At 42.5% G+C, this 24,957-nt stretch overlaps 1 protein-coding gene across 1 annotated transcript in view; it reads left to right on the top strand.

The window, feature by feature from the left end:
- The window catches only part of PACS1 (phosphofurin acidic cluster sorting protein 1), a 106,119-nt gene extending 87,291 nt beyond the window's left edge, over positions 1-18,828 (top strand). The window contains exon 24 of the mRNA XM_069740245.1: positions 18,691-18,828. Coding sequence (XP_069596346.1) covers positions 18,691-18,704 — 14 coding nt within the window. The 3' untranslated portion in view covers positions 18,705-18,828. The remainder of the gene's footprint in view (positions 1-18,690) is intronic.
- The last annotated feature ends 6,129 nt before the right edge of the window (positions 18,829-24,957 follow it).

Raw genomic sequence — 24,957 nt, forward strand, 5'->3', positions numbered from 1 at the left:
AATCTGAGGAGACACAGATTAGATATTAGAAAAAACTTTTTGACAGTTAGGGTGATCAATGAGTGGAACAGGCTGCCGCGAAAGGTGGTGGTGAGTTCTCCTTCAATGGAAGTCTTCAAAGAGAGGCTGGACAGACATCTGTCTGGGATGATTTATTGAATCCTGCTTTGAGCAGGGGGTTGGACCAGATGACCCAGCAGGTCCCTTCCAACTCTAATATTCTATGATTCTAATGCTCAGTGCTGATGATACTTCGGAAAGGTTATGGGCTCAGACACAGCTTGGTGAGCAGACTGATACAAGGAATCTTCCAGAGGTTCTCAGATCCCAGATACAAGTAAGGCACTCAGTAAATGTGTATAAAGAACATAAGGAAAATTGCCAGCAGATAATTCCATAAATTTACAGTGGGAAAAATGGAATAATAACAAATCAGCAATGGAAACTGTTGCTAACTACCTGCCTGTTTAATCCAGCACCGATCTCTGCCAGCTTAGAGCGGTCACAGACTGCTCCTACTGGTGATTATGTTGCCTCATTTGCCCTCATGTCAACAGAGCAGCTTCTTCTCTTCCTCTCTGCTCTGTTGACTAGATGTCATAGTCAATGTCATACTGATTGACGACTGGCTCCCCGCAGTTAGGCAGTGGAGGGCCGGCTATCAATCAGCCTGACATCGGCAGAGACGTCCCGTCAACAGAGCAGAGTGGAAGAGAAGAAGCTGCTCTGTTGACGTGAAGTCAAATGAGGCAACAGAATCACCAGCAGGAGCGATCCCCGATTGCTGTGAACCAGTAGAGATTTGCTCCAGGCAGAACAAGCAGGTAGTTAGCAACTACCTGCCTGAAAGCTCTTAGACCCATAGTAAAAAAAAATAAGATAAGGACTTTAACACATTTGGCACATTTTACTCCTCTGCACATTGGGTTTAGACTGTGAAAATTAAGAAAAAAATAAAACTCTGTTCAGTTTAATTTAATAGAAAAAAAAATGCCCTGATCTTATAATTACGTAGGTGTAGATTTCAATAACTACTCGCCTACCATTCAGTGACTTCATTAAAGCCCTGCGGGTGCCCACTGGCACTGATCAGCCTTGTTATTGCACTGTCACTAGCAGCTGTCACAGGGAAGACCCCGGAGGCCAATTAAACTGTCTCCAGGCACGTGATCACTGTGAAAACTGGTCACAGTTATTATTGAGAAAAGTTTTCGTAAATAAAAAAGTTGATAAAAAGTCAGCACAGTCTCCCTCCAGGGAGCTTTTTACTGCTATGTCAGTGTGAAGTTGTGCAGGCTGCTTTGTGACAGTTGCAGCTGCAATCAGAATTATTCAACCCTCATTAATGAGTCATTAGCAAAACTTGACAAAATTTCTGCTGTTTGCAATAAAGCAATCGAATAAGAAAAAAATTAAATAGCTCAACACAACTAATATAACAACAAAGAAACATGCATACAAAGTGTGGAAGGCTCCAACACCAAGACATATATTTCTCCTGAACTGAAAGTACTAGAGATATGCTCAAAACCATATAAATAAGTAATAAAAGCTTTGGGATTCTGTTCTGTGGAGTGATGAAACAGAACTGAAACATTTCATACCCATGGATCAACTGTGTATGTAGTGGAGGAAGAATGAAACATATGCTGAAAAGAACACCCTGCCTAGAGAGAATCATGGTGGTGGCTTAGTGATGCTTACAGTAAATCATGGTGGTGGCTCAGTGATGCCTACAATAAAGAATAAAATGGACTCTGTAAAGAAAAAGAGAAACAAAGCAGCTCCTGGCACAAAAACTTCAAGATGGGTTTGAAATCCTAGGCTAGTACCAACATACCGCAGAACCACCCACCGTAGAAAATTGTGCAGCCAGCTGGCACAATACTGGGGGTCAATGCATGGTATAGTCCAAATCCACAAGTACCCAGCTGTAGAAAAACTTGTGATGTCTGGGCATGCTCGTAAATAATAAGGCATCTGTAGAAAACTACTGAGCTTTTGTCATTTTTTGTTAGGGAAGTCCAGGTGGATACAAAGAAGTTCCAGTGCAATGTAGACTAATGAGCATTTTATTGTTAAAAAGTTACTCAAAAGTTTAAAAAAACAAACAGGGATAAAGTTAGAGATATTAAATCATTGTAGTGCGTTTCAACATTGGACCAGTGTCTTCATTAGACTTTTTATATTAGTATTGTTTTCTATATTTTGTAAATGAAGTAAGGCATCACTGCAGTTTAACTTCCTGTCATCCTACTGTCCTCTATATATTTTTACCAATGAATAGGTCCCATTATGCCTGATGAAGATGCCGGTCAGGAGAATGATGATTATACCTCTAACTTAATTTATTTTTATTTTTTTCTTTAAGTTTGCTTCAGTTTTTTTGTTCTACGTCCATTTGCCGGTCCCCTTGGGTTGTGCACCTCATCTACTTAAAGGGAACCTGTCACCTGAATTTGGCGGGACCGGTTTTCAGTCATATGGGCGGAGTTTTCGGGTGTTTGATTCACCCTTTCCTTACCCGCTGGCTGCATGCTGGCCGCAATATTGGATTGAAGTTCATTCTCTGTCCTCCGTAGTACACGCCTGCGCAAGGCAATCTTGCCTTGCGCACGCGCAATATGCTTTGCCCAACTGCGGGCAAAGCCGAAAAGCATTAGTGTGCATGCGCGCAATATGTCCCGGAACTATTTCTCTGTGTTCCGGGACATAGTGCACCGGTGCATGCGCACTAATGCTTTTCGGCTTTGCCCACAGTTGGGCAAAGCATATTGCGCGTGCGCAAGGCAAGATTGCCTTGCGCAGGCGTGTACTACGGAGGATAGAGAATGAACTTCAATCCAATATTGCGGCCAGCATGCAGCCAGCGGGTAAGGAAAGGGTGAATCAAACACCCGAAAACTCTGCCCATATGACCGAAAACCGGTCCCGCCAAATTCAGGTGACAGGTTCCCTTTAAGCTTTCCACAGGAAGTTGTCAAACACAATCAGGTGCTGGTCCTGCTCTGCCCCAACTATGTTGTGGACTGTTAGCACATAGCGAGTTGAGTTACTAGAGATAGGGACCATCCTAATTGGGTACACCTTGTCGTGGTGGGTTGGTTTTGACGATTTTTTTATAAAATTATTTTTATATGTGTTACTATTTACTTACAGCAGTGTTTTTGTTCTGGGTTATATTTTTTATACTTTTTGTGTAATCTTTTAACCTCAGACAAGCACTTTCTTCTTTCACCACATGTCCATTCATTCTCAAAGTGTCCATAGCCACAGTTTTACATCTGGCCCAAGCTCTTGGATCCTGATCTATGCTCTGCTGGAAAGGTCTTAAATGCTGAAGGAGCTTAGAGAGGCCTACATTACAGTATATGGCAAGATGACAACTGTCTTTTATCTAAATTTGTGACTGGTGACACTATGTTCATGTTATGTTTTGCCCTTAATTCAGGCGAAGAGTAGACAATGGATGTGTGAGAAGAAGGAGGAACTAAGATCTGCCGCATCAGTTGGGGCAAGTCCTTCTCTAGTGCAGATGGGATTTGAAAGGAGCTAGAGAATGCCGAGGTTGCTTGAAAAGACATTTGAGGAGAAAGTGAATCATGTCATCTTTTCTGTATTAAGGTCGAGAATCAGGGGGTGAGAAATGTAACATGAAGCAGACTGTTATATACGGGGAGGCCACAAGTATGTGAATGAAGTTTAGGACATCTCGACCATGCTGTGCATCTTTTGTGTGTTTGTTGGACTCGGAGCGTAGAGCTACTATGCACATAGGTCCATGTTCTGCCTTTTCCAGCTACCTCGTTGGCGAGGTTTAGCTGGGACAGTTGGGTCAGCTTCTTCTCTTACAAGTGATTTAATCCCTGGCTCTATGTGAATGTTGTCCGAACAACAACTTGAGGGCCATGATTTCCCTCCCCAATTTACCGCATCCCGTTCCCAACTCCTTATCAGTGTCGGAAAAGCTGTAGAAAATATTTAGAAGTTATCTCACTCTGTAAAATAGTTAATGGTGAGTGTTCCAATGGATGTCCCCACTCCATCTCTGATGGATGCCCATGACATCCCCCTATGTCATTCACACAGCCTGCAAAATCTTGTTTGTATCCGCTGCCCTGAAGACGCAAAAGATATTGAGCAGTGGCCCAGGTTTGTGGATTTGGAGGCTTTGTAGATGACAATAGGAGGTATCATCTGCATCAATTAGAGTTGAAAAGGCGGTATTAGCAGGAGAAGAGGGGGTGCCGATATAATAATAATAATAATCTTTATTTATATAGTGCCAACATATTCCGCAGCGCTTTACAGTTTAACAGTTTCAAACACAAAAGTCATAAGTAACAACGTTAACAATACAATAATTAAAGCAAAATAAGACGACCCTGCTCGTGAGAGCTTACAATCTACAATGAGGTGGGGGAGATACAAAGTACAGGTGTGTATTTACAGTGATGTATTTACAATGATGGTCCAGCCATCTTCAGGGGGTGGGGGATAGGTGGAGATAGTGAATGGGCTACACACACACACAAACATAAAATGACTTTGATTAGTGAACGTGATAGGCCGCTCTGAACAAATGTGTTTTGAGTGAGCGCCTAAAACTATGCAAATTATGGATGGTCCTAATATCTTGGGGTAGAGCATTCCAGAGGATTGGCGCAGCACGGGAGATGTCTTGGAGTCGGGAGTGGGAGGTACGGAATAGTGCAGAGGTTAATCGAAAGTCATTTGCGGAGCGCAGCGGTCGGCTAGGCTGATAGACAGAAATGAGGGAGGAGATGTAAGGGGGTGCCGCACTGTGGAGAGCTTTGTGGGTGAGAACAAGTACTTTGAATTGTATCCTGTAATGAATGGGTAGCCAGTGTAACGACTGGCAAAGAGCGGACGCGTCCGAGTAATGATTAGCTAGATGGACGACCCTGGCTGCCGCATTAAGGATGGACTGGAGAGGGGAAAGTCGAGTGGGAGGGAGGCCAATTAATAGAGCGTTACAGTAGTCCAGGCGTGAGTGGATCAGGGCGACAGTGAGGGTTTTAGCTGTCTCCATGGTGAGAAAAGGGCGGATTCTAGAGATGTTCTTTAGGTGTAAGCCGATCATGGTATGTAGACACCCACTGCGCTTCTGAATGCTTATTATCATGGGGCAACTTCAAAGTGTTAATTACAAGGTAAGCAAGTGCTGGGTTGCAATAGAGGGATTGTCAGAAAGTTATTTCAAAGTATAATAGTACAGCAGTAGAGGGCTTAAGAGGAGAAAGGAAGAAGGAAGACAATGGCTTTCATAGGGTTAATACGTCACATTCGTGGTATAAACAGGATCCTATTAACACGTTGTGCTATAATAGCACAACATTATTGTAAACTTGGACTGATGACAATGCAGCCCGATCCTCAATGGATGCTGAAGAGGGCCAAAGAGGAATTAGAGAAGGGGCCTAGTGCCGATCTTATATCTACACCCGGTGATGGTATATCCAAAGGGTGAGAGCACATAAGTGTCAGATGGTCAAGTCTTTGGTTAATGTAGAAAAATTGATCCTTTATTATGAATAGTCTCACCCGCACAATGCGTTTCGAGGCTCCTCAAGTCTTCAGGGTACTTTGCACTTTGTGTCTCTAGTCTTGAAGCAGGGTCCCTTGAGACTTGAAAGCCATAGTGATGATGTGACTATAGGGATCAACTTTTTTTTGTTAACTAAAGATTTGACCATCTGATGCTTATGTACTCTGCTCCCTTTCGATGTCTCACCATGTGGTATTGATAAAAGATAACCACTAGGGCCTTTCTCCAAGGTATAAGGAGGTGGCACCACAAGGTAGTTCCCTTTCAAAATGCAGGCATGTTAGGGTCTTAGGCTTCTTTTACACATACCGTTGTATTACGACCCCAATAGATTCCTATGGGGCCGCAAAAACGGGCCGCAATAATTTCACGGTGCGCCGTATGGCCGCGAGGGCTGTATTTATGGCCGTGAAAAAAGATCAAGCTTGCTCGATCCTTTTCACGGCTTACAGACACAGCCCCCATTAAAAATCAAAAACCATGGAAGCTTGTTTCTGAGGTGCACCGTGACTTCCGGTTTTGTGGAACGCCTTTGTTTTTTCCAATACTATTTCCATAGCATTGGAAACCCAAAAAACGGCGATCCGCAAGTTTTTTGTTGTCCATTATTGGGTCAGACAGTGAAAATTGCGGCGATACGGCCCGCAATAAAGGCCCGCAATAACGGGCCGCAAAAAACCCGGTATGTGTGAAAGAAGCCTAAGGGGTAAAATTTCTTCTTGTGTAGAATGCTAAGCCAGAGTAAGGAGACTTATAGACCATGCAATGCGTCTCTGGGAATTTTAATATGCAAATAGTCTCTTATGCCAGCTTGGCACTATCCACAAGTAGAAACATTCTCTTTTCCACCCCCCATCAGAAGCTTCTCACCTAACCTAATCAGCCTTCCTGCTTTGCTCTGATGAGGGGCAAACACCAAGAAACACGTGAAATGTAGTGTCTGGCTTGGGCTCTTATCCCAAGTCATGTGGCAAGGCTTGTTAAAGAGTCAAAATGGACTTTTAGGATTGGTACATCCAGTAGGTGGCACTACATTTCTAGTCTCCTTGCTCTCTGAAGAGGCAATTGATGTATCAGCGTGACAGGAAATATAGTGAGCACTTTTGGAAAATTTTGTGCGGTATCTTGTGCCTTAATAATATGTCTGAATGGCATTATTTATTGTGTCATCCTTCAAAAAGCTGTCTACAGGTAGGTGCATTCTTGTTGACTAATACAATGGGTATCTTTAATAGGTGGCACAAGTAAGAGAAGGTTGGAGATATTATTTCTATAATTATATATTACGAAATTAATTATTGAACAATTTTGGACCAAAAACAGTATTAAAAAATGGTAAAATATTTTATTTTGTCCATATCTGTCTGTGAGCGAATGTCTTGAAGCCCCTCACCAACTCCTTGTTCCTTACGCTGTATAATAGTGGATTGCTGAATGGAGTCAGCACCGTATTTATCAGAGATTTAAACTTGTTCTCATTGTGAGAATTATCCCCAGAAGGGGCTAAATATAAAGCGATCAGAGCCCCGAAGTAAATGCCCACGAGGAGCAGATGAGTGCTGCAGGTGGAAAAAGCTTTTTTCCTTCCCGTGATCGATGGTATGTTGAGGATGGTGATCATGATGCATGTATAGGATATTAGTACAAACAGAAATGGCAGCAATATTACAATGACCGATAAAAATAAATCTTGCCATATTATGATTAATGTATCTGATGATGCCAGTTCAAGTATAGGCGATAAGTCGCAAAAGAAATGATCGATGATGTTGGAGTCGCAAAACTTCAAGTGAAAAATAAAAATGACTTCGACAGAATCAAGTACGAAAGCAAGCGACCATGATAGATGGATCAGCCGGTGGCAATGTTTGATGCTCAGAAGAGAAGAATATCGTAAAGGGTCACAAATGGCCAGATATCGGTCATAGGCCATGACGGTTAAGAGGAAAGTCTGTACTATCCCCAGGAAACTGGACATGTAAAACTGAAAAATACAACCCACCATAACTAACTGTCCCGTCTCCCACCATGTAACGTACAACAATTGTGGAACAACGACAGACGAAAACAGAAAATCACAGAATGCAAGATTTTGGAGAAAAATGTACATGGGATGTCTGAGATTTTTAGCAATGAGCACGGTAAGGATGACCAGAAGGTTTCCTACTACTATAATAATATAAACTAAAAGTAAGATCAAAAACAGCGGGATCTTGAAGCTTTGAAGGTCCTGAAACCCCAGAAGTAAGACATAAGTGACCGTGGTGTGGTTGTCCTCACACATGACTGGTGGACTTCAAGATTTCTGTACCTGATGAAGGATAAAAATAATGGTATAGAAACAAGTAGCGTGCAAGCGTGACGTTTCGACCCTTTGATAGGTCTTTTTCAAACGACGCTGAAAAAAATAAGTGAACATATATCAATAATATGGTATACATGGTGTGACATATATTAAAAACCAGTATTACATGTTCAGAAGAATTAAGATTAAAAATGAATACAGACTTTGATAAAATGATTTAAGTTGGCAGTATTCAGTCAGCACACCACAGGTTACTGAGAAAGGTTGGTTGGGGAGGATGGGGTGAAGGGGGGGGGGGGGGGGGAAGGAAGAAAGGAGCTTGCAGAAAGGAGAAGGAAAAGAGCTGTCATATAGTACTGACCTAGCTGTAGATTCAGTGAGGCCCATGCAGTAATTGTATGCAGGTTGGGTATTATGGGTAAGCTGAAATAGATTAGGGCAACAAGGATAAATGGCTGAGGTAAAATACAGATAAGTAGTCAAGTCCCCTGCTCTGTTGGTAAATCAGGGCAAAAGGAAAATGATTTCATTTTCCTTTTTTCCCAAAAAATTTTTCCATCTCCTGGGCCCATTCAGGATATTTCTATCTATAATTTGGGTACTGTGCTTCACTGCGCCCCTTCCTGTACATTTATCATGTCTCATGCAAGCGCCGGCTCTCCAAGCCTACTGCATACACCACAGTGCAAAAGCGCTGTATTAATCATTTCAGCAGCACCGGGCCCTACTGCGCATGCGCCACCACTCCACGCTCTCATACCGAGCCTCTGTTCCAGCAGCGCTGGGTTCCATTGCACACGCGCAGCCATTCCACTCCTCGCTCTCAGACCAAGCCTCGATTCCAGCAGCGCTAGGTCTCACTGTGCATGCGCCACAACTCCAAGCCTAGTGCTCATTCTGCAGCAGCCACTTCTGACTTCATATACCGCTAAGTCCCTATTTAAACACCACTTATCTGTCAGCACACCGCCAGCAGCGCTGAACACACGTTCAGAGAGTATGCTGGCTGCAAGGCATGACAAGATCTCCAAGGCGTGAGTGGCGAGCTCAGGCCATTTTTCAAGATTGGAAGCCCAAAATAAGCAAGGGTCCAGTTCAAAAGTCATGGCATCGATGTTAACTTGGAGAGACTCCTGTACCATCCTCTCTAGGCGTTGGCTATGCGTCAGACTTCTTGTCTCCTGTGGCCTTGCAAAGGATGGTCTAAAAAATTCTTGGAACGATTGGAAAAAATTGCTGTTACCACCAGATATGATGTTACTGTTACGGTTTGAGTGATGACTCGACAGTCCCACAGTTGGCAAGTTAGAACTCAGAGATTCACTACGTGCACCACTGGTGTTTTGTAAAAAAGCAGATGTAAGATTCTGTATCAGTCTCTGCTTATACTCCTGCATGCGTGAATCCCTTTCTATGGCAGGAATTATTTCGCCAAATTTACTTTTGTACCGGGGATCTAAGAGTGTGGCAACCCAGTAGTCGGCATTACTTCAGATTCTGACAATCCGAGTGTCATGTTGCAGGTAGTGCAGCAAGAAGGCACTCATGTGTCTTGCGCATCCAGGAGGACCAAGTCCTTGTTGTCTTGGTGGTGGCAAGGTGAGAATCATGCTTCCTTCCTCTGCCCTCTCCCCCCCAACCTCGCACAACAGAAATTTAATCAAGGTCTCCCTCATCTGATGAGTCTTCCATGCCCAGTGCCAGTTTGGTACTCTGGTACTGGGGCACTGCGACAGACATAAGGACTCGAAAATCCTCTGTGTCCACCAGGCAGAAAGGCAGCATTTCTGTAGCCAACAGCTTGCAGATGGTGAAATTCAACCTCTTAGTTTTGTGATGGCTAGGAGGAAGTGGTCTTTTACTTGTCCACATCTGAGGGACCGAGGGCTGGCTGCCGTGCTTAGACGGGGTTGAGTAGGGTGTCCCCGGCAAACTGCTGGTCTGTGAGGGAGGTGCAGGCAGAGATATTATGGTGCCATGTTCAAAATGTTGTGGTCTCGATGTTGGAGAGCGCTCAACACCAGCAGGTGTTTCCACTTGCAAATTTCCTGACAACATGCCAATCACACTGGCTGTTGCGGGTAAAGAGGTGGAAGGTCTGCGTCCAAAACCATGTGCGACTGCTGTTCCCACAGTCACAGACGATGAAGAGGCCGCGGATGCACTTGATGGGGCAGACGGTGGTTGGTCCGGCCCACTAGGCCGCATTGTAGCACAGTGAGCTTCCCACTGCAACTTATGCCTCATATCCATGTGACAGTTTATGCATGAAGTACAGTACTCAAAATATTCATTTTTTGGCCTCTACTGAGATTTTGGTGACAGATCTTACAGACAACATGAGTTGGGTCATCCTTTGCTATCTCAAAAAATGCCCAGGCTATGCAAGGCTTAGAGCCCATGCGACCTGAAGAGCCACCATGACTTGTGCTCTGAGACACAGTTGTGGTTGAGGATGCAGTTGTTGACGTGCTTCCAGTACTCTGTCTCTGTCCAGGAAGGCACAACCTAACCTCGTCATCACTAGAATCCTCCTCACCTCCTCTGCTGACCTCATGGACTGGCGGACTGTGGGTTGACAGTAAGTGGGGTCTCCAACCTCATCATTACCCTGTGTGCTCTCAGAACCGTCGTCCTCAGAGCCAATCTCTTCCTGCCCTGACCGAAAAGTCAAGTTTTCATTCCAGTCAGGTATCTCATCATCATCTTCCTCATTGTCTCCACCAACAGGAGTTACAGTTTGGGAACGAGGGTCTACATTATGCTCAGAACCTTCTTCATCTGGGCCTGGATCCGACTCACAAAGATTCTGGGCATCAGTGCAGATCATTTCCTCGTCTGAATTCACAGAAGCTCTGGAGCAGACCTCTGATTCCCAGGCTATAGTATGAGTAAACAGCTCTGCAGACTCAACCATCTGTGTTACCCCATACTCAGACGGGCGGCTGGAGACTTGGGAGCTGTGAGGAAGCAAATGCGATTGGGGTGACACCTCCGAGGACTGGTGTATTTGTGATGTTGAGGTGGAGGAGAGCCCACTTGAATGAGCACTTGATATCTGTTCAAGCACCTGCTGTTTTTGTGCCTCATCTGGCATTTGATGCTCATAAGAAAGGGATCATATCTGATTGTCCATGAAAAGAAGTAGACATCTTACTTTGGCTGGAAGATGGTCTTTCTTCTGCAGATGTTACTGTTGCTTTACCACCTACCCCACGGACGCAACCTTTTTTCCCCTTTCCAACACGCCTATTCCCCTTTCCACCAGCAGCAGGCCTTTTGTCACTCATTTTGGTGCTTAACTAATTGGCAACTCTGTAGTTTTGGCACAAAAAAAGATGGATGGAACCCGAGCAGAGCTGAGTGGCCAAACTGTGGCACTAGACCAAAACGATTTACTGAGTTAGATGCAGTAAAAATTTAGATACACAGGCGGTGTAGTTAGCTTCACAGGCGGGTTACTCAGATGACTACCAGACAATGCTACTAGCCCAAAAGGATTGGCTGTGCTAGATTACACCAAATGCTGTGACAAACACTTGCACAGCACTGGCACAGACCTGCCTGGCAAACAGTGCTATGAACTGCTGTAACCTACCCTGAAAAGGGCTGATATTACAACTAGTCCCGACTCCCTAAACCTATGTCTCTGACAATTCGCTCCAAAAAACACTCTTAGTCTGTATAGCGCCCACAGCAGCAGCGGTGCCGTCTAACACTAAGCTGCAGCAGTGAGGAAATGGTGGCGACGGGGAAAATGGCTGTTTCTTATAGGGCAAGGAGGACATGTGACATACACAGCCAATGAGACATGCCCTTGCTTGTGTGTATCACATGCACATTGCTGTGTGTGCTCACTGCTGATAGGCTGAGAGACTGCACCGCCCCACTGTAAATGCGGGAAAGAAAAAAAATGGAGATCAGCGTTATTTCAGCACAGATCTATCCACCGCCCCCCGCCCACTATACACTGAAACAGTCTATTAACAATGATAAACAGTTTTAATGTGAAAATCAAGTTAGGCGTTTGGTGAACGAACAGTTATCGAACAGAAACTCGAACAGCCGAATTTTAAGCAAAGTGTTCGAGTTTGGCGAACGATTAGAACACGGCCCAAAACAGCTCGAATTTGAAATTGGCGAACAGTTCGACTCAAACACCGCTCATCTCTATTCTGTATACAACTATCGCCATTGGAGACGCTCTCATAGTTTTGTCATAATGAATAATACAAATTTCACAGTAGATTAATAACATTTTGTGTATTTTGCGTATTCAAATTCAATAAAGAAAAATCACTATCTGTAAGGGTGTTTAGGTCCAAGTTCAGACTTGGCATCAAGGTGGCGTTCCAAACCTCCCATGAACACAGGATGAAAAATGGCAGAAAATGAAATAACAAATGCAGGAAATGGTCTTAGAACTGCTCCGATAGAAAACAATAGATTTGCATTAGGAAAAAAAATGCAGAAGAAGAGCACAAAGGCAAATGTCAATTTTTCTGATTTTCTGCCCCCTTCAGCTAAACATAAAGCCCCATTACAATTTTTTATAACTAATGTTTGGCCCTGAGGACACCTAATTTCTTTAATTTCTGACTACATAAATATATAGGCACTTATACATGAAGTATCCCTTTTTCTCACATATGTCAAATATATGACAAAGGCCAATGTTTCTGTATTTTTTGTGTAATTCATCATTTATTAGCACAGGCAAAGGATGATATTGGTAAAGCTAAAAAATGCAAGGATAATACTTGAAGCCACGGAGGAGACAGAGGCAGCCGTATGTCATTCCTTGGCATGCATTTTCTGCCATACTTTTTAAAATAGGAATGGAAATTTGCATTTTAAGCAGCTGTGAACACTTTGCTAAAGAAAACGTGTGCACATGTAGACTATAGATTTGCAAAATTTGCTGAAAAAAGCAGGGTATAACTCATTTTCTTATCAACCTTTTTTATGTCTTTATTATTTTCTTTGCTTTTTTCTCCTTCTTTTCACAGTTTCACTTCTTACTCTTTTTCTGTTTTCTTATTGTATGTATTATCACTGTATGATGATATCTTTGTTTAGCTTCTCTGCACTGTGACATTACTGTATTATCTCTGTACTGTGACATTACTGTGTGTATTATCCCTGTACTGTGACATTACTGTGTGTATTATCCCTGTACTGTGACATTACTGTGTGCATTATCACTGTACTGTGACATTCCTGTGTTATCACTGCACTGTGACATTACTGTATTATCCCTGTACTGTGACATTACTGTGTGTATTATCCCTGTACTGTGACATTACTGTGTGTATTATCCCTGTACTGTGACATTACTGTGTGTATTATCCCTGTACTGTGACATTACTGTATTATCCCTGCACTGTGACATTACTGTGTGTATTATCCCTGTACTGTGACATTACTGTGTGTATTATCCCTGTACTGTGACATTACTGTGTGTATTATCCCTGCACTGTGACATTACTGTGTGTATTATCCCTGTACTGTGACATTACTGTGTGTATTATCCCTGTACTGTGACATTACTGTGTGTATTATCCCTGTACTGTGACATTACTGTGTGTATTATCCCTGTACTGTGACATTACTGTGTGTATTATCCCTGTACTGTGACATTACTGTATTATCCCTGCACTGTGACATTACTGTGTGTATTATCCCTGTACTGTGACATTACTGTGTGCATTATCACTGTACTGTGACATTCCTGTGTTATCACTGCACTGTGACATTCTGTATTATCCCTGTACTGTGACATTACTGTGTGTATTATCCCTGTACTGTGACATTACTGTATTATCCATGTACTGTGACATTACAGTATTATCCTTGTACTGTGACATTACTGTGTGCATTATCCCTGTACTGTGACATTACTGTATTATCCCTGCACTGTACTTTAAATTAAAGGGGGCGTTACCAGAGAGCAGAGGGGAGGAGAACACACTGTTGTGTCAACGTGACATCGACGGAAACAGAGGAATTACTGACAGGAGTGATCAGAGAATGCTATGAGCTGATACAGACTGACGCCAGGCAGTTCTTAGCCCCTTTCACCAAAATAATAAAAGTCTACAAGTCCTAGAAATGCCCAGTCCCTCCCATGCCCTACCCCTTTTTTATTTTAGAGGGGACTTGTACAGACAATAGACATTACAGCATAACAATAAACACATAAACAACAGATACCAAGTGGAATGAGAGCCTTGCTCTCTCTTATAATTATTACTATTAATGTATATAAACATATAGACACTGCTCAAAAAAATAAATTTAACACTAAAATCCCACATCCTATTATCCCTGTACTGTGACATTACTGTATTATCCCTGTACTGTGACACTACTGTATTATCCCTGCACTGTGACATTACTGTGTGTATTATCCCTGTACTGTGACATTACTGTATTATCCCTGTACTGTGACATTACTGTATTATCCCTGTACTGTGACATTACTGTATTATCCCTGTACTGTGACATTTCTGTGTGTATTATCTCTGTACTGTGACATTACTGTGTGCATTATCCCTGTACTGTGACACTACTGTATTATCCCTGCACTGTGACATTACTGTGTGTATTATCCCTGTACTGTGACATTACTGTATTATCCCTGCACTGTGACATTACTGTATTATCCCTGTACTGTGACATTACTGTATTATCCCTGTACTGTGACATTTCTGTGTGTATTATCTCTGTACTGTGACATTACTGTGTGCATTATCCCTGTACTGTGACACTACTGTATTATCCCTGCACTGTGACATTACTGTGTGTATTATCCCTGTACTGTGACATTACTGTATTATCCCTGTACTGTGACATTACTGTATTATCCCTGTACTGTGACATTACTGTATTATCCCTGTACTGTGACATTACTGTATTATCCCTGTACTGTGACATTTCTGTGTGTATTATCTCTGTACTGTGACATTACTGTGTGTATTATCCCTGTACTGTGACACTACTGTATTATCCCTGCACTGTGACATTACTGTGTGTATTATCCCTGTACTGTGACATTACTGTATTATCCCTGTACTGTGACATTACTGTATTATCCCTGTACTGTGACATTACTGTATTATCCCTGTACTGTGACATTTCTGTGTGTATTATCTCTGTACTGTGACATTACTGTGTGCATTATCCCTGTACTGTGACATTACAGTATTATCCTTGTACTGTGACTTTACTGTGTGTATTATCCCTGTACTGTGACATTACTGTATTATCCCTGTACTGTGACATTACTGTATTATCCCTGTACTGTGACACTACTGTATTATCCCTGCACTGTGACATTACTGTGTGTATTATCCCTGTACTGTGACATTACTGTATTATCCCTGTACTGTGACATTACTGTATTATCCCTGTACTGTGACATTACTGTATTATCCCTGTACTGTGACATTACTGTGTTATCCCTGTACTGTGACATTACTGTATTATCTCTGCACCGTGACATTACTGTATTATCCCTGTACTGTGACATTACTGTATTATCCCTGTACTGTGACATTACTGTATTATCTCTGCACCGTGACATTACTGTATTATCTCTGCACTGTGACATTACTGTATTATCCCTGCACTGTGACATTACTGTGTGTATTATCCCTGTACTGTGACATTACTGTATTATCTCTGCACTGTGACATTACTGTATTATCACTGTACTGTGACATTACTGTATTATCTCTGCACTGTGACATTACTGTATTATCCCTGCACTGTGACATTACTGTATTATCACTGTACTGTGACATTACTGTGTGTATTATCGCTGTACTGTGACATTACTGTGTGCATTATCCCTGTACTGTGACATTACTGTGTTATCCCTGTACTGTAACATTACTTTATTATCCCTGTACTGTGACATTACTGTGTGTGTATTATCTCTGTACTGTGACATTACTGTGTGCATTATCCCTGTACTGTGACATTACTGTGTGCATTATCCCTGTACTGTGACATCACTGTGTGCATTAAGGTACCGTCACACTAAGCGACGCTGCAGCGATACCGACAACGATCCGGATCGCTGCAGCGTCGCTGTTTGGTCGCTGGAGAGCTATCACACAGACAGCTCTCCAGCGACCAACGATGCCGGTAACCAGGGTAAACATTGGGTTACTAAGCGCAGGGCCGCGCTTAGTAACCCGATGTTTACCCTGGTTACCATCGTTAAAGTAAAAAAAACAACCACTACATACTTACCTACCGCTGTCTGTCCCCGGCGCTCAGCTTCTCTGGTCTGGCTGTGAGCACAGCGGCCGGAAAGCAGAGCGGTTACGTCACCGCTCTGCTTTCCGGCTGCCCGGCGCTCACAGCCAGAGCAGAGAAGCCCAGCGTCGGGGACAGACAGCGGTAGGTAAGTATGTAGTGGTTGTTTTTTTACTTTAACGATGGTAACCAGGGTAAACATCGGGTTACTAAGCGCGGCCCTGCGCTTAGTAACCCGATGTTTACCCTGGTTACCAGCGAAGACATCGCTGAATCAGCGTCACACACGCCGATTCAGCGATGTCAGCGGGACGTCCAGCGACGAAACAAAGTGCTGGCCTTTCTTCCCCGACCAGCGATCTCCCAGCAGGGGCCTGATCGCTGCTGCCTGTCACACTGGACGATATCGCTAGCCAGGACGCTGCAACGTCACGGATCGCTAGCGATATCGTCCAGTGTGACGGTACCTTTATCCCTGTACTCTGATAAGGGAACTGAAGGTAAACTGATAAAATTTGCAGATGATGCTATGCTTTGAGGGATAGTTATCACTAGAGAAGACAGAGAAAGGATTCAAAAGGATCTAGATAAAGTTGAACTAGGGGCAGCGACTAATAGAATGATATTTACCAGGGAGAAATGCAAGGTTCTACATCTGGGCAAGAAAAAAAATCTACAAAATGGGATGCATAGAACTAAGCAACAGCACGTGTAAAAAAGACTTGGGTATACTAATAGATCACAGACTGCACATGAGTCAACAGTGTGATGCAGCAGCAAAAAAACACAAACACAGTTCTGAGATACATTAAGAGAAGAATAGAGTCTAGATCACGTGAAGTAATTATCCCCCTCTACTCCTCCTTGGTCAGGCCTCATCTGGAATACTGTGTCCAGTTCTGGGCACAACATTTTATAAAAGACATTGAAAAACTGGAGCAAGTTCAGAGAAGAGCAACCAGGATGGTGAGTGGACTGCAAAGTATGTCCTACAAGGAACGGTTAAAGGATATGAGAGTGGTTAGCTTGCAACAAGGAAGGCTAAGAGGAGACTTATTAGCCGTCTACAAATATCTGAAGGGATGTCACAGTGTAGAGGGAACATCCTTATTCTCATTTGCACATGGAAACTCGAGAAGTGATGAAAAGAAACTAAAAGGAAGAAGATACAAATTAGATATTAGAACAAGCTTTTTGACAGTGAGGGTGATCAATGAGTGGAACAGGCAGCCATGAGAGGTGGTGAGTTCTCCTTCAATGGAAGTCTTCAAACAGAGGCTTTAGTGAATCCTACATTGAGCAGGGGGTTGGACACGATGCCCCTGGAAGTCCCTTCTAGCTCTAACATTCTATGATTCTATTATCCCTGTACTGTGACATTACTGTGTGTATTATCCCTGTACTGTGACATCACTGTGTACATTATCCCTCTACTGTGGCATCACTGTGTGCATTATCCCTCTACTGTGGCATCACTGTGTGCATTATCCCTCTACTGTGGCATCACTGTGTACATTATCCCTCTACTGTGGCATCACTGTGTGCATTATCCCTGTACTGTGACATCACTGTGTACATTATCCCTCTACTCTGGCATCACTGTGTGCATTATCCCTGTACTGTGACATCACTGTGTACGTTATCCCTGTACGGTGACATCACTGTGTACATTATCCCTGTACTGTGACATCACTGTGTACATTATCCCTGTATGGTGACATCACTATGTGCATTTTCTCTGTACTGTGACATCACTGTGTGCATTATCCCTGTACTGTGGCATCACTGTGTGCATTATCCCTGTACTGTGACATCACTGTGTACGTTATCCCTGTACGGTGACATCACTGTGTACATTATCCCTGTACTGTGACATTACTGTGTGCATTATCCCTGTACTGTGACATCACTGTGTACGTTATCCTTGTACGGTGACATCACTGTGTACTTTATCCCTGTACTGTGACATTACTGTGTACGTTATCCTTGTACGGTGACATCACTGTGTGCATTATCTCTGTACTGTGACATTACTGTGTGCATTATCCCTGTACTGTCACATCACTGTGTGCATTATCTCTGTACGGTGACATCCCTGTGTGCATTATCCCTTTACTGTGACATCACAGGGCACTATAATTCTTTCCTATAATTTCACTGTGCGCATTATTTCCATCTTTTGCATTATGAAGAGTAAAATTGTCATAATTGTTTCTTGTTCTGAAAATTCTTCTGAATGTGGTCCTGGTGAAATACGGCACAATTCCAAGTTTTGCTATGGGGCTCCTTGGTTACTTATGCCACTAAATGTGTGTAACTATAACCTTACATTATAAGCCCTGGGCTGATGTTTATAAAGAAATTGTAATCTTCATAGTTTATAAAGTGAATTTCATCATAATTACTGATAGGAAGTAATAATACTCAATATCTGAGATGCTTGCTCTTATAGATACCTGGACTGTGAAATAAAATATTACAATAGATCACTTACCAATATGTGTAATAATAGGAGTTTATCTCATAAATATCACTTTTCTTTTTTCTTCAGTTTCCAAATCGTAAGTCAAGATGATGATCTACGGTGCACACAGGCTCGGTACTCTGCTTATTATTATCTTTTACTACATTGTGCTTTTATATACTTTCTACACTCTGGAGATGATTGTTTGTTTGTGTCTATTAATGTATGGAAAGCATGTATGACATCCCCAGGGGATTATTGGTGAGAAAACAATAAGGATTCACTTTTAGACATTATTTTAATTACCAACTTACATAAAGGCAGAGTCCTGGATCAACAAAGCGACTAATTAATTATTTATATTCACAGAGAAACTGACTAATAAATCATATTTGGGAAATGGACAAAATGCTGCAGAAATTTTTTTTTTGTTATATTGGTTCAATATATGTACAACCAAATTGAAGGGAAGCAGCCCTATGGCGATTGGTCATTTCACTTGTGTTGGACATTTTTAATTCCTAAATGATGAAACTTTCAAGGGCATTCTAAGCACATATAGTAATAGAAAACAGAGCGACGGGATATAGTATATTGCAAAAGGTATTGTGTAAAGTATATGTGACGCTGAGTCACTTCTCACGGACAAGCCGTGAGTCGGGATAGTCTAGGAGTCAGAGGTCAAAAGCCAGGAGGGTACATCATAAACAGAGGGAAGAGACAATGTCGTAGTCAGATAACGGTCCGAGGTCAAAATACTGGGAGGATAGTGGATCAGAGCAAAGGGTTTAAACAGATGGATGGTTAGAACAAGGTCCAAGGTGAGGCAGTGATACATCAACCAGCAAAATACAAGGGTAAACCAACCACACTTAGTTGAAACTATGGCTGGCAGCTATCTGGGACTTCCAGCTCAGTTAACTAGTTGAGCAATCAAGGGAATCTGGAGCACCTGATGAGAGCTCAGCACCTCACAGTCTCAGAATGGACGGCCGAGCTGTCAATAAAAACACAGACAGTTCATCACACCCCTGCACTAGACTGGACAACTGAGCTGATGTTAAGATCTATGGGCCAGATGTAGATCTCCCTGAGAATCCAGAGCTACTTTAAATTAAAGGGGGCGTTACCAGAGAGCAGAGGGGAGGAGAACACACTGTTGTGTCAACGTGACATCGACGGAAACAGAGGAATTACTGACAGGAGTGATCAGAGAATGCTATGAGCTGATACAGACTGACGCCAGGCAGTTCTTAGCCCCTTTCACCAAAATAATAAAAGTCTACAAGTCCTAGAAATGCCCAGTCCCTCCCATGCCCTACCCCTTTTTTATTTTAGAGGGGACTTGTACAGACAATAGACATTACAGCATAACAATAAACACATAAACAACAGATACCAAGTAGAATGAGAGCCTTGCTCTCTCTTATAATTATTACTATTAATGTATATAAACATATAGACACTGCTCAAAAAAATAAATTTAACACTAAAATCCCACATCCTAGATATCACTGAATGAAATATCCCAGTTGCAAATCTTTACTCATTACATAGTGGAATGTGTTGAGAACAATAAAACATAAAAATGATCAATGTAAATCAAAATTAATATCCCATGCTGGTCTGGATTTGGAATAATGCTCAAAATCAAAGTGAAAAATAAAATTACAGGCTGATCCAACTTCAGTGGAAATGCTAGAAGATCGTTGGGTACAGCCGGGACCAGCTGCTTCGAAAGCATCACCAAACCAGGGATTCAAGCTTCAGGAGGCTAATTTGCATATTCCAGGTGCCTTCTGGGAGAAGCGAAGTCTCCCTAAGCTAGAAGATCGTTGGGTACAGCTGGGACCAGCTGCTTCGAAAGCATCACCAAACCGCGCGCCTTACGGCGCGCGAATTTTTGCCTGTAGGACATTATTGCAAGAGAGCTTGGCTGAGTAGATTACACAAGAAGGAAAACACACAGCAAGTCAGCAGGATCTAGGAGCAACATGGCAGATGTGACAACCTACATGGTGAGCTGCAGCATGTGCTACATGTTCACAGATCGACCAGAAGAAGAATCCAATTTCACCTGTCAGAAGTGTAGACTAGTGGCCCTTTTAGAAGAAAAGGTGCGGGGTCTGGAAGAAAGAATAGCAACTTTGAAACTCATCAAAGAGAATGAAGACTTTCTAGACAGAACAGAAGCATCTCTACTGGTCACAGAAGGTGCAAAAAGTGTCAGAGAACCTCCAAAAGCAGATGAGTGGAAGCATGTGACCAAAAGAAGCAAGAAGACCATGGAGAAATCACCAACCACACAACTGAAGAACCGATATCAAATCTTTGTAGAGGATGAAGATGGCACACCTAAGAATGAAGCAATACCAGCAAGCAAAAAAGAAAAGGGCACACAGCAACAAGTGACAGCAAAAAGTACAGCCAAGAAGCAACGAAGAGTGGTGGTGGTGGGAGACTCACTACTGAGAGGCACCGAAGCAGCCATCTGCAGACCGGACATAACTGCAAGAGAAGTATGCTGCCTTCCAGGTGCGATGATCAAGGATGTGACCGATAGGATACCAAAGCTCTTCAGCTCCAAGGACATAGTAACATAGTAACATAGTTAGTAAGGCCGAAAAAAGACATTTGTCCATCCAGTTCAGCCTATATTCCATCATAATAAATACCCAGATCTACGTCCTTCTACAGAACCTAATAATTGTATGATACAATATTGTTCTGCTCCAGGAAGACATCCAGGCCTCTCTTGAACCCCTCGACTGAGTTCGCCATCACCACCTCCTCAGGCAAGCAATTCCAGATTCTCACTGCCCTAACAGTAAAGAATCCTCTTCTATGTTGGTGGAAAAACCTTCTCTCCTCCAGACGCAAAGAATGCCCCCTTGTGCCCGTCACCTTCCTTGGTATAAACAGATCCTCAGCGAGATATTTGTATTGTCCCCTTATATACTTATACATGGTTATTAGATCGCCCCTCAGTCGTCTTTTTTCTAGACTAAATAATCCTAATTTCGCTAATCTATCTGGGTATTGTAGTTCTCCCATCCCCTTTATTAATTTTGTTGCCCTCCTTTGTACTCTCTCTAGTTCCATTATATCCTTCCTGAGCACCGGTGCCCAAAACTGGACACAGTACTCCATGTGCGGTCTAACTAGGGATTTGTACAGAGGCAGTATAATGCTCTCATCATGTGTATCCAGACCTCTTTTAATGCACCCCATGATCCTGTTTGCCTTGGCAGCTGCTGCCTGGCACTGGCTGCTCCAGGTAAGTTTATCATTAACTAGGATCCCCAAGTCCTTCTCCCTGTCAGATTTACCCAGTGGTTTCCCGTTCAGTGTGTAATGGTGATATTGATTCCCTCTTCCCATGTGTATAACCTTACATTTATCATTGTTAAACCTCATCTGCCACCTTTCAGCCCAAGTTTCCAACTTATCCAGATCCATCTGTAGCAGAATACTATCTTCTCTTGTATTAACTGCTTTACATAGTTTTGTATCATCTGCAAATATCGATATTTTACTGTGTAAACCTTCTACCAGATCATTAATGAATATGTTGAAGAGAACAGGTCCCAATACTGACCCCTGCGGTACCCCACTGGTCACAGCGACCCAGTTAGAGACTATACCCTCTGCTTTCTATCACTAAGCCAGTTACTAACCCATTTACACACATTTTCCCCCAGACCAAGCATTCTCATTTTGTGTACCAACCTCTTGTGCGGCACGGTATCAAACGCTTTGGAAAAATCGAGATATACCACGTCCAATGACTCACCGTGGTCCAGTCTATAGCTTACCTCTTCATAAAAACTGATTAGATTGGTTTGACAGGAGCGATTTCTCATAAACCCATGCTGATATGGAGTTAAACAGTTATTCTCATTGAGATAATCCAGAATAACATCCCTCAGAAACCCTTCAAATATTTTACCAACAATAGAGGTTAGACTTACTGGCCTATAATTTCCAGGTTCACTTTTAGAGCCCTTTTTGAATATTGGCACCACATTTGCTATGCGCCAGTCCTGCGGAACAGACCCTGTCGCTATAGAGTCACTAAAAATAAGAAATAATGGTTTATCTATTACATTACTTAGTTCTCTTAGTACTCGTGGGTGTATGCCATCCGGACCCGGAGATTTATCTATTTTAATCTTATTTAGCCGGTTTCGCACCTCTTCTTGGGTTAGATTGGTGACCCTTAATATAGGGTTTTCATTGTTTCTTGGGATTTCACCTAGCATTTCATTTTCCACCGTGAATACCGTGGAGAAGAAGGTGTTTAATATGTTAGCTTTTTCCTCGTCATCTACAACCATTCTTTCCTCACTATTTTTTAAGGGGCCTACATTTTCAGTTTTTATTCTTTTACTATTGATATAGTTGAAGAACAGTTTGGGATTAGTTTTACTCTCCTTAGCAATGTGCTTCTCTGTTTCCTTTTTGGCAGCTTTAATTAGTTTTTTAGATAAAGTATTTTTCTCCCTATAGTTTTTTAGAGCTTCAATGGTGCCATCCTGCTTTAGTAGTGCAAATGCTTTCTTTTTACTGTTAATTGCCTGTCTTACTTCTTTGTTTAGCCACATTGGGTTTTTCCTATTTCTAGTCCTTTTATTCCCACAAGGTATAAACCGCTTACACTGCCTATTTAGGATGTTCTTAAACATTTCCCATTTATTATCTGTATTCTCATTTCTGAGGATATTGTCCCAGTCTACCAGATTAAGGGCATCTCTAAGCTGTTCAAACTTTGCCTTCCTAAAGTTCAATGTTATTGTGACTCCCTGACAAGTCCCCCTAGTGAAAGACAGGTGAAACTGCACAATATTGTGGTCGCTATTTCCTAAATGCCCAACCACCTGCAGATTTGTTATTCTGTCAGGTCTATTAGATAGTATTAGGTCTAAAAGTGCTGCTCCTCTGGTTGGATTCTGCACCAATTGTGAAAGATAATTTTTCTTGGTTATTAGCAGAAACCTGTTGCCTTTATGCGTTTCACAGGTTTCTGTTTCCAAGTTAATATCCGGGTAGTTAAAGTCCCCCCATTTCTTCTGATACATGTTGGCACCAATGACACGGCAAGGAAGGACCTACCGACAATCTGCAAGGACTTTGAAGAGTTGGGGAAGAAAGTAAAGGAACTGGATGCACAGGTAGTTTTTTCTTCTATCCTTCCAGTAGACGGGCATGGCACCAGGAGATGGAACAGGATCCTTGATGCAAACAACTGGCTAAGACGATGGTGCAGACAACAAGGATTTGGATTCCTGGACCACGGTGTGAATTACTGGTATGATGGACTCCTCGCCAGAGACGGACTACACCTCAACAAACCTGGGAAACACACATTCGCCAGAAGACTCGCTACACTCATCAGGAGGGCGTTAAACTAGAAGAAGAGGGGACGGGAAGAAAAACATTAGACTCGAACAAAGACGACCCAGGAAAACATACTCAGAAGGGAGGTAAGAACATTTCTAAAACAATCCACAGTGAGGAGATTGGAACAAAACAAAATCCTCTAAACTGCATGCTCGCAAACGCCAGAAGCCTGACAAACAAGATGGAAGAACTAGAAGCAGAAATATCTACAGGTAACTTTGACATAGTGGGAATAACCGAGACATGGTTAGATGAAAGCTATGACTGGGCAGTTAACTTACAGGGTTACAGTCTGTTTAGAAAGGATCGTAAAAATCGGAGAGGAGGAGGGGTTTGTCTCTATGTAAAGTCTTGTCTAAAGTCCACTTTAAGGGAGGATATTAGCGAAGGGAATGAGGATGTCGAGTCCATATGGGTTGAAATTCATGGAGGGAAAAATGGTAACAAAATTCTCATTGGGGTCTGTTACAAACCCCCAAATATAACAGAAAGCATGGAAAGTCTACTTCTAAAGCAGATAGATGAAGCTGCAACCCATAATGAGGTCCTGGTTATGCGGGACTTTAACTACCCGGATATTAACTGGGAAACAGAAACCTGTGAAACCCATAAAGGCAACAGGTTTCTGCTAATAACCAAGAAAAATTATCTTTCACAATTGGTGCAGAATCCAACCAGAGGAGCAGCACTTTTAGACCTAATACTATCTAATAGACCTGACAGAATAACAAATCTGCAGGTGGTTGGGCATTTAGGAAATAGCGACCACAATATTGTGCAGTTTCACCTGTCTTTCACTAGGGGGACTTGTCAGGGAGTCACAAAAACATTGAACTTTAGGAAGGCAAAGTTTGAACAGCTTAGAGATGCCCTTAATCTGGTAGACTGGGACAATATCCTCAGAAATGAGAATACAGATAATAAATGGGAAATGTTTAAGAACATCCTAAATAG

Source organism: Ranitomeya imitator, chromosome 9 (assembly GCF_032444005.1).
Source record: "Ranitomeya imitator isolate aRanImi1 chromosome 9, aRanImi1.pri, whole genome shotgun sequence".
In the NCBI taxonomy this organism is placed as follows: Eukaryota; Metazoa; Chordata; class Amphibia; order Anura; family Dendrobatidae; genus Ranitomeya; species Ranitomeya imitator.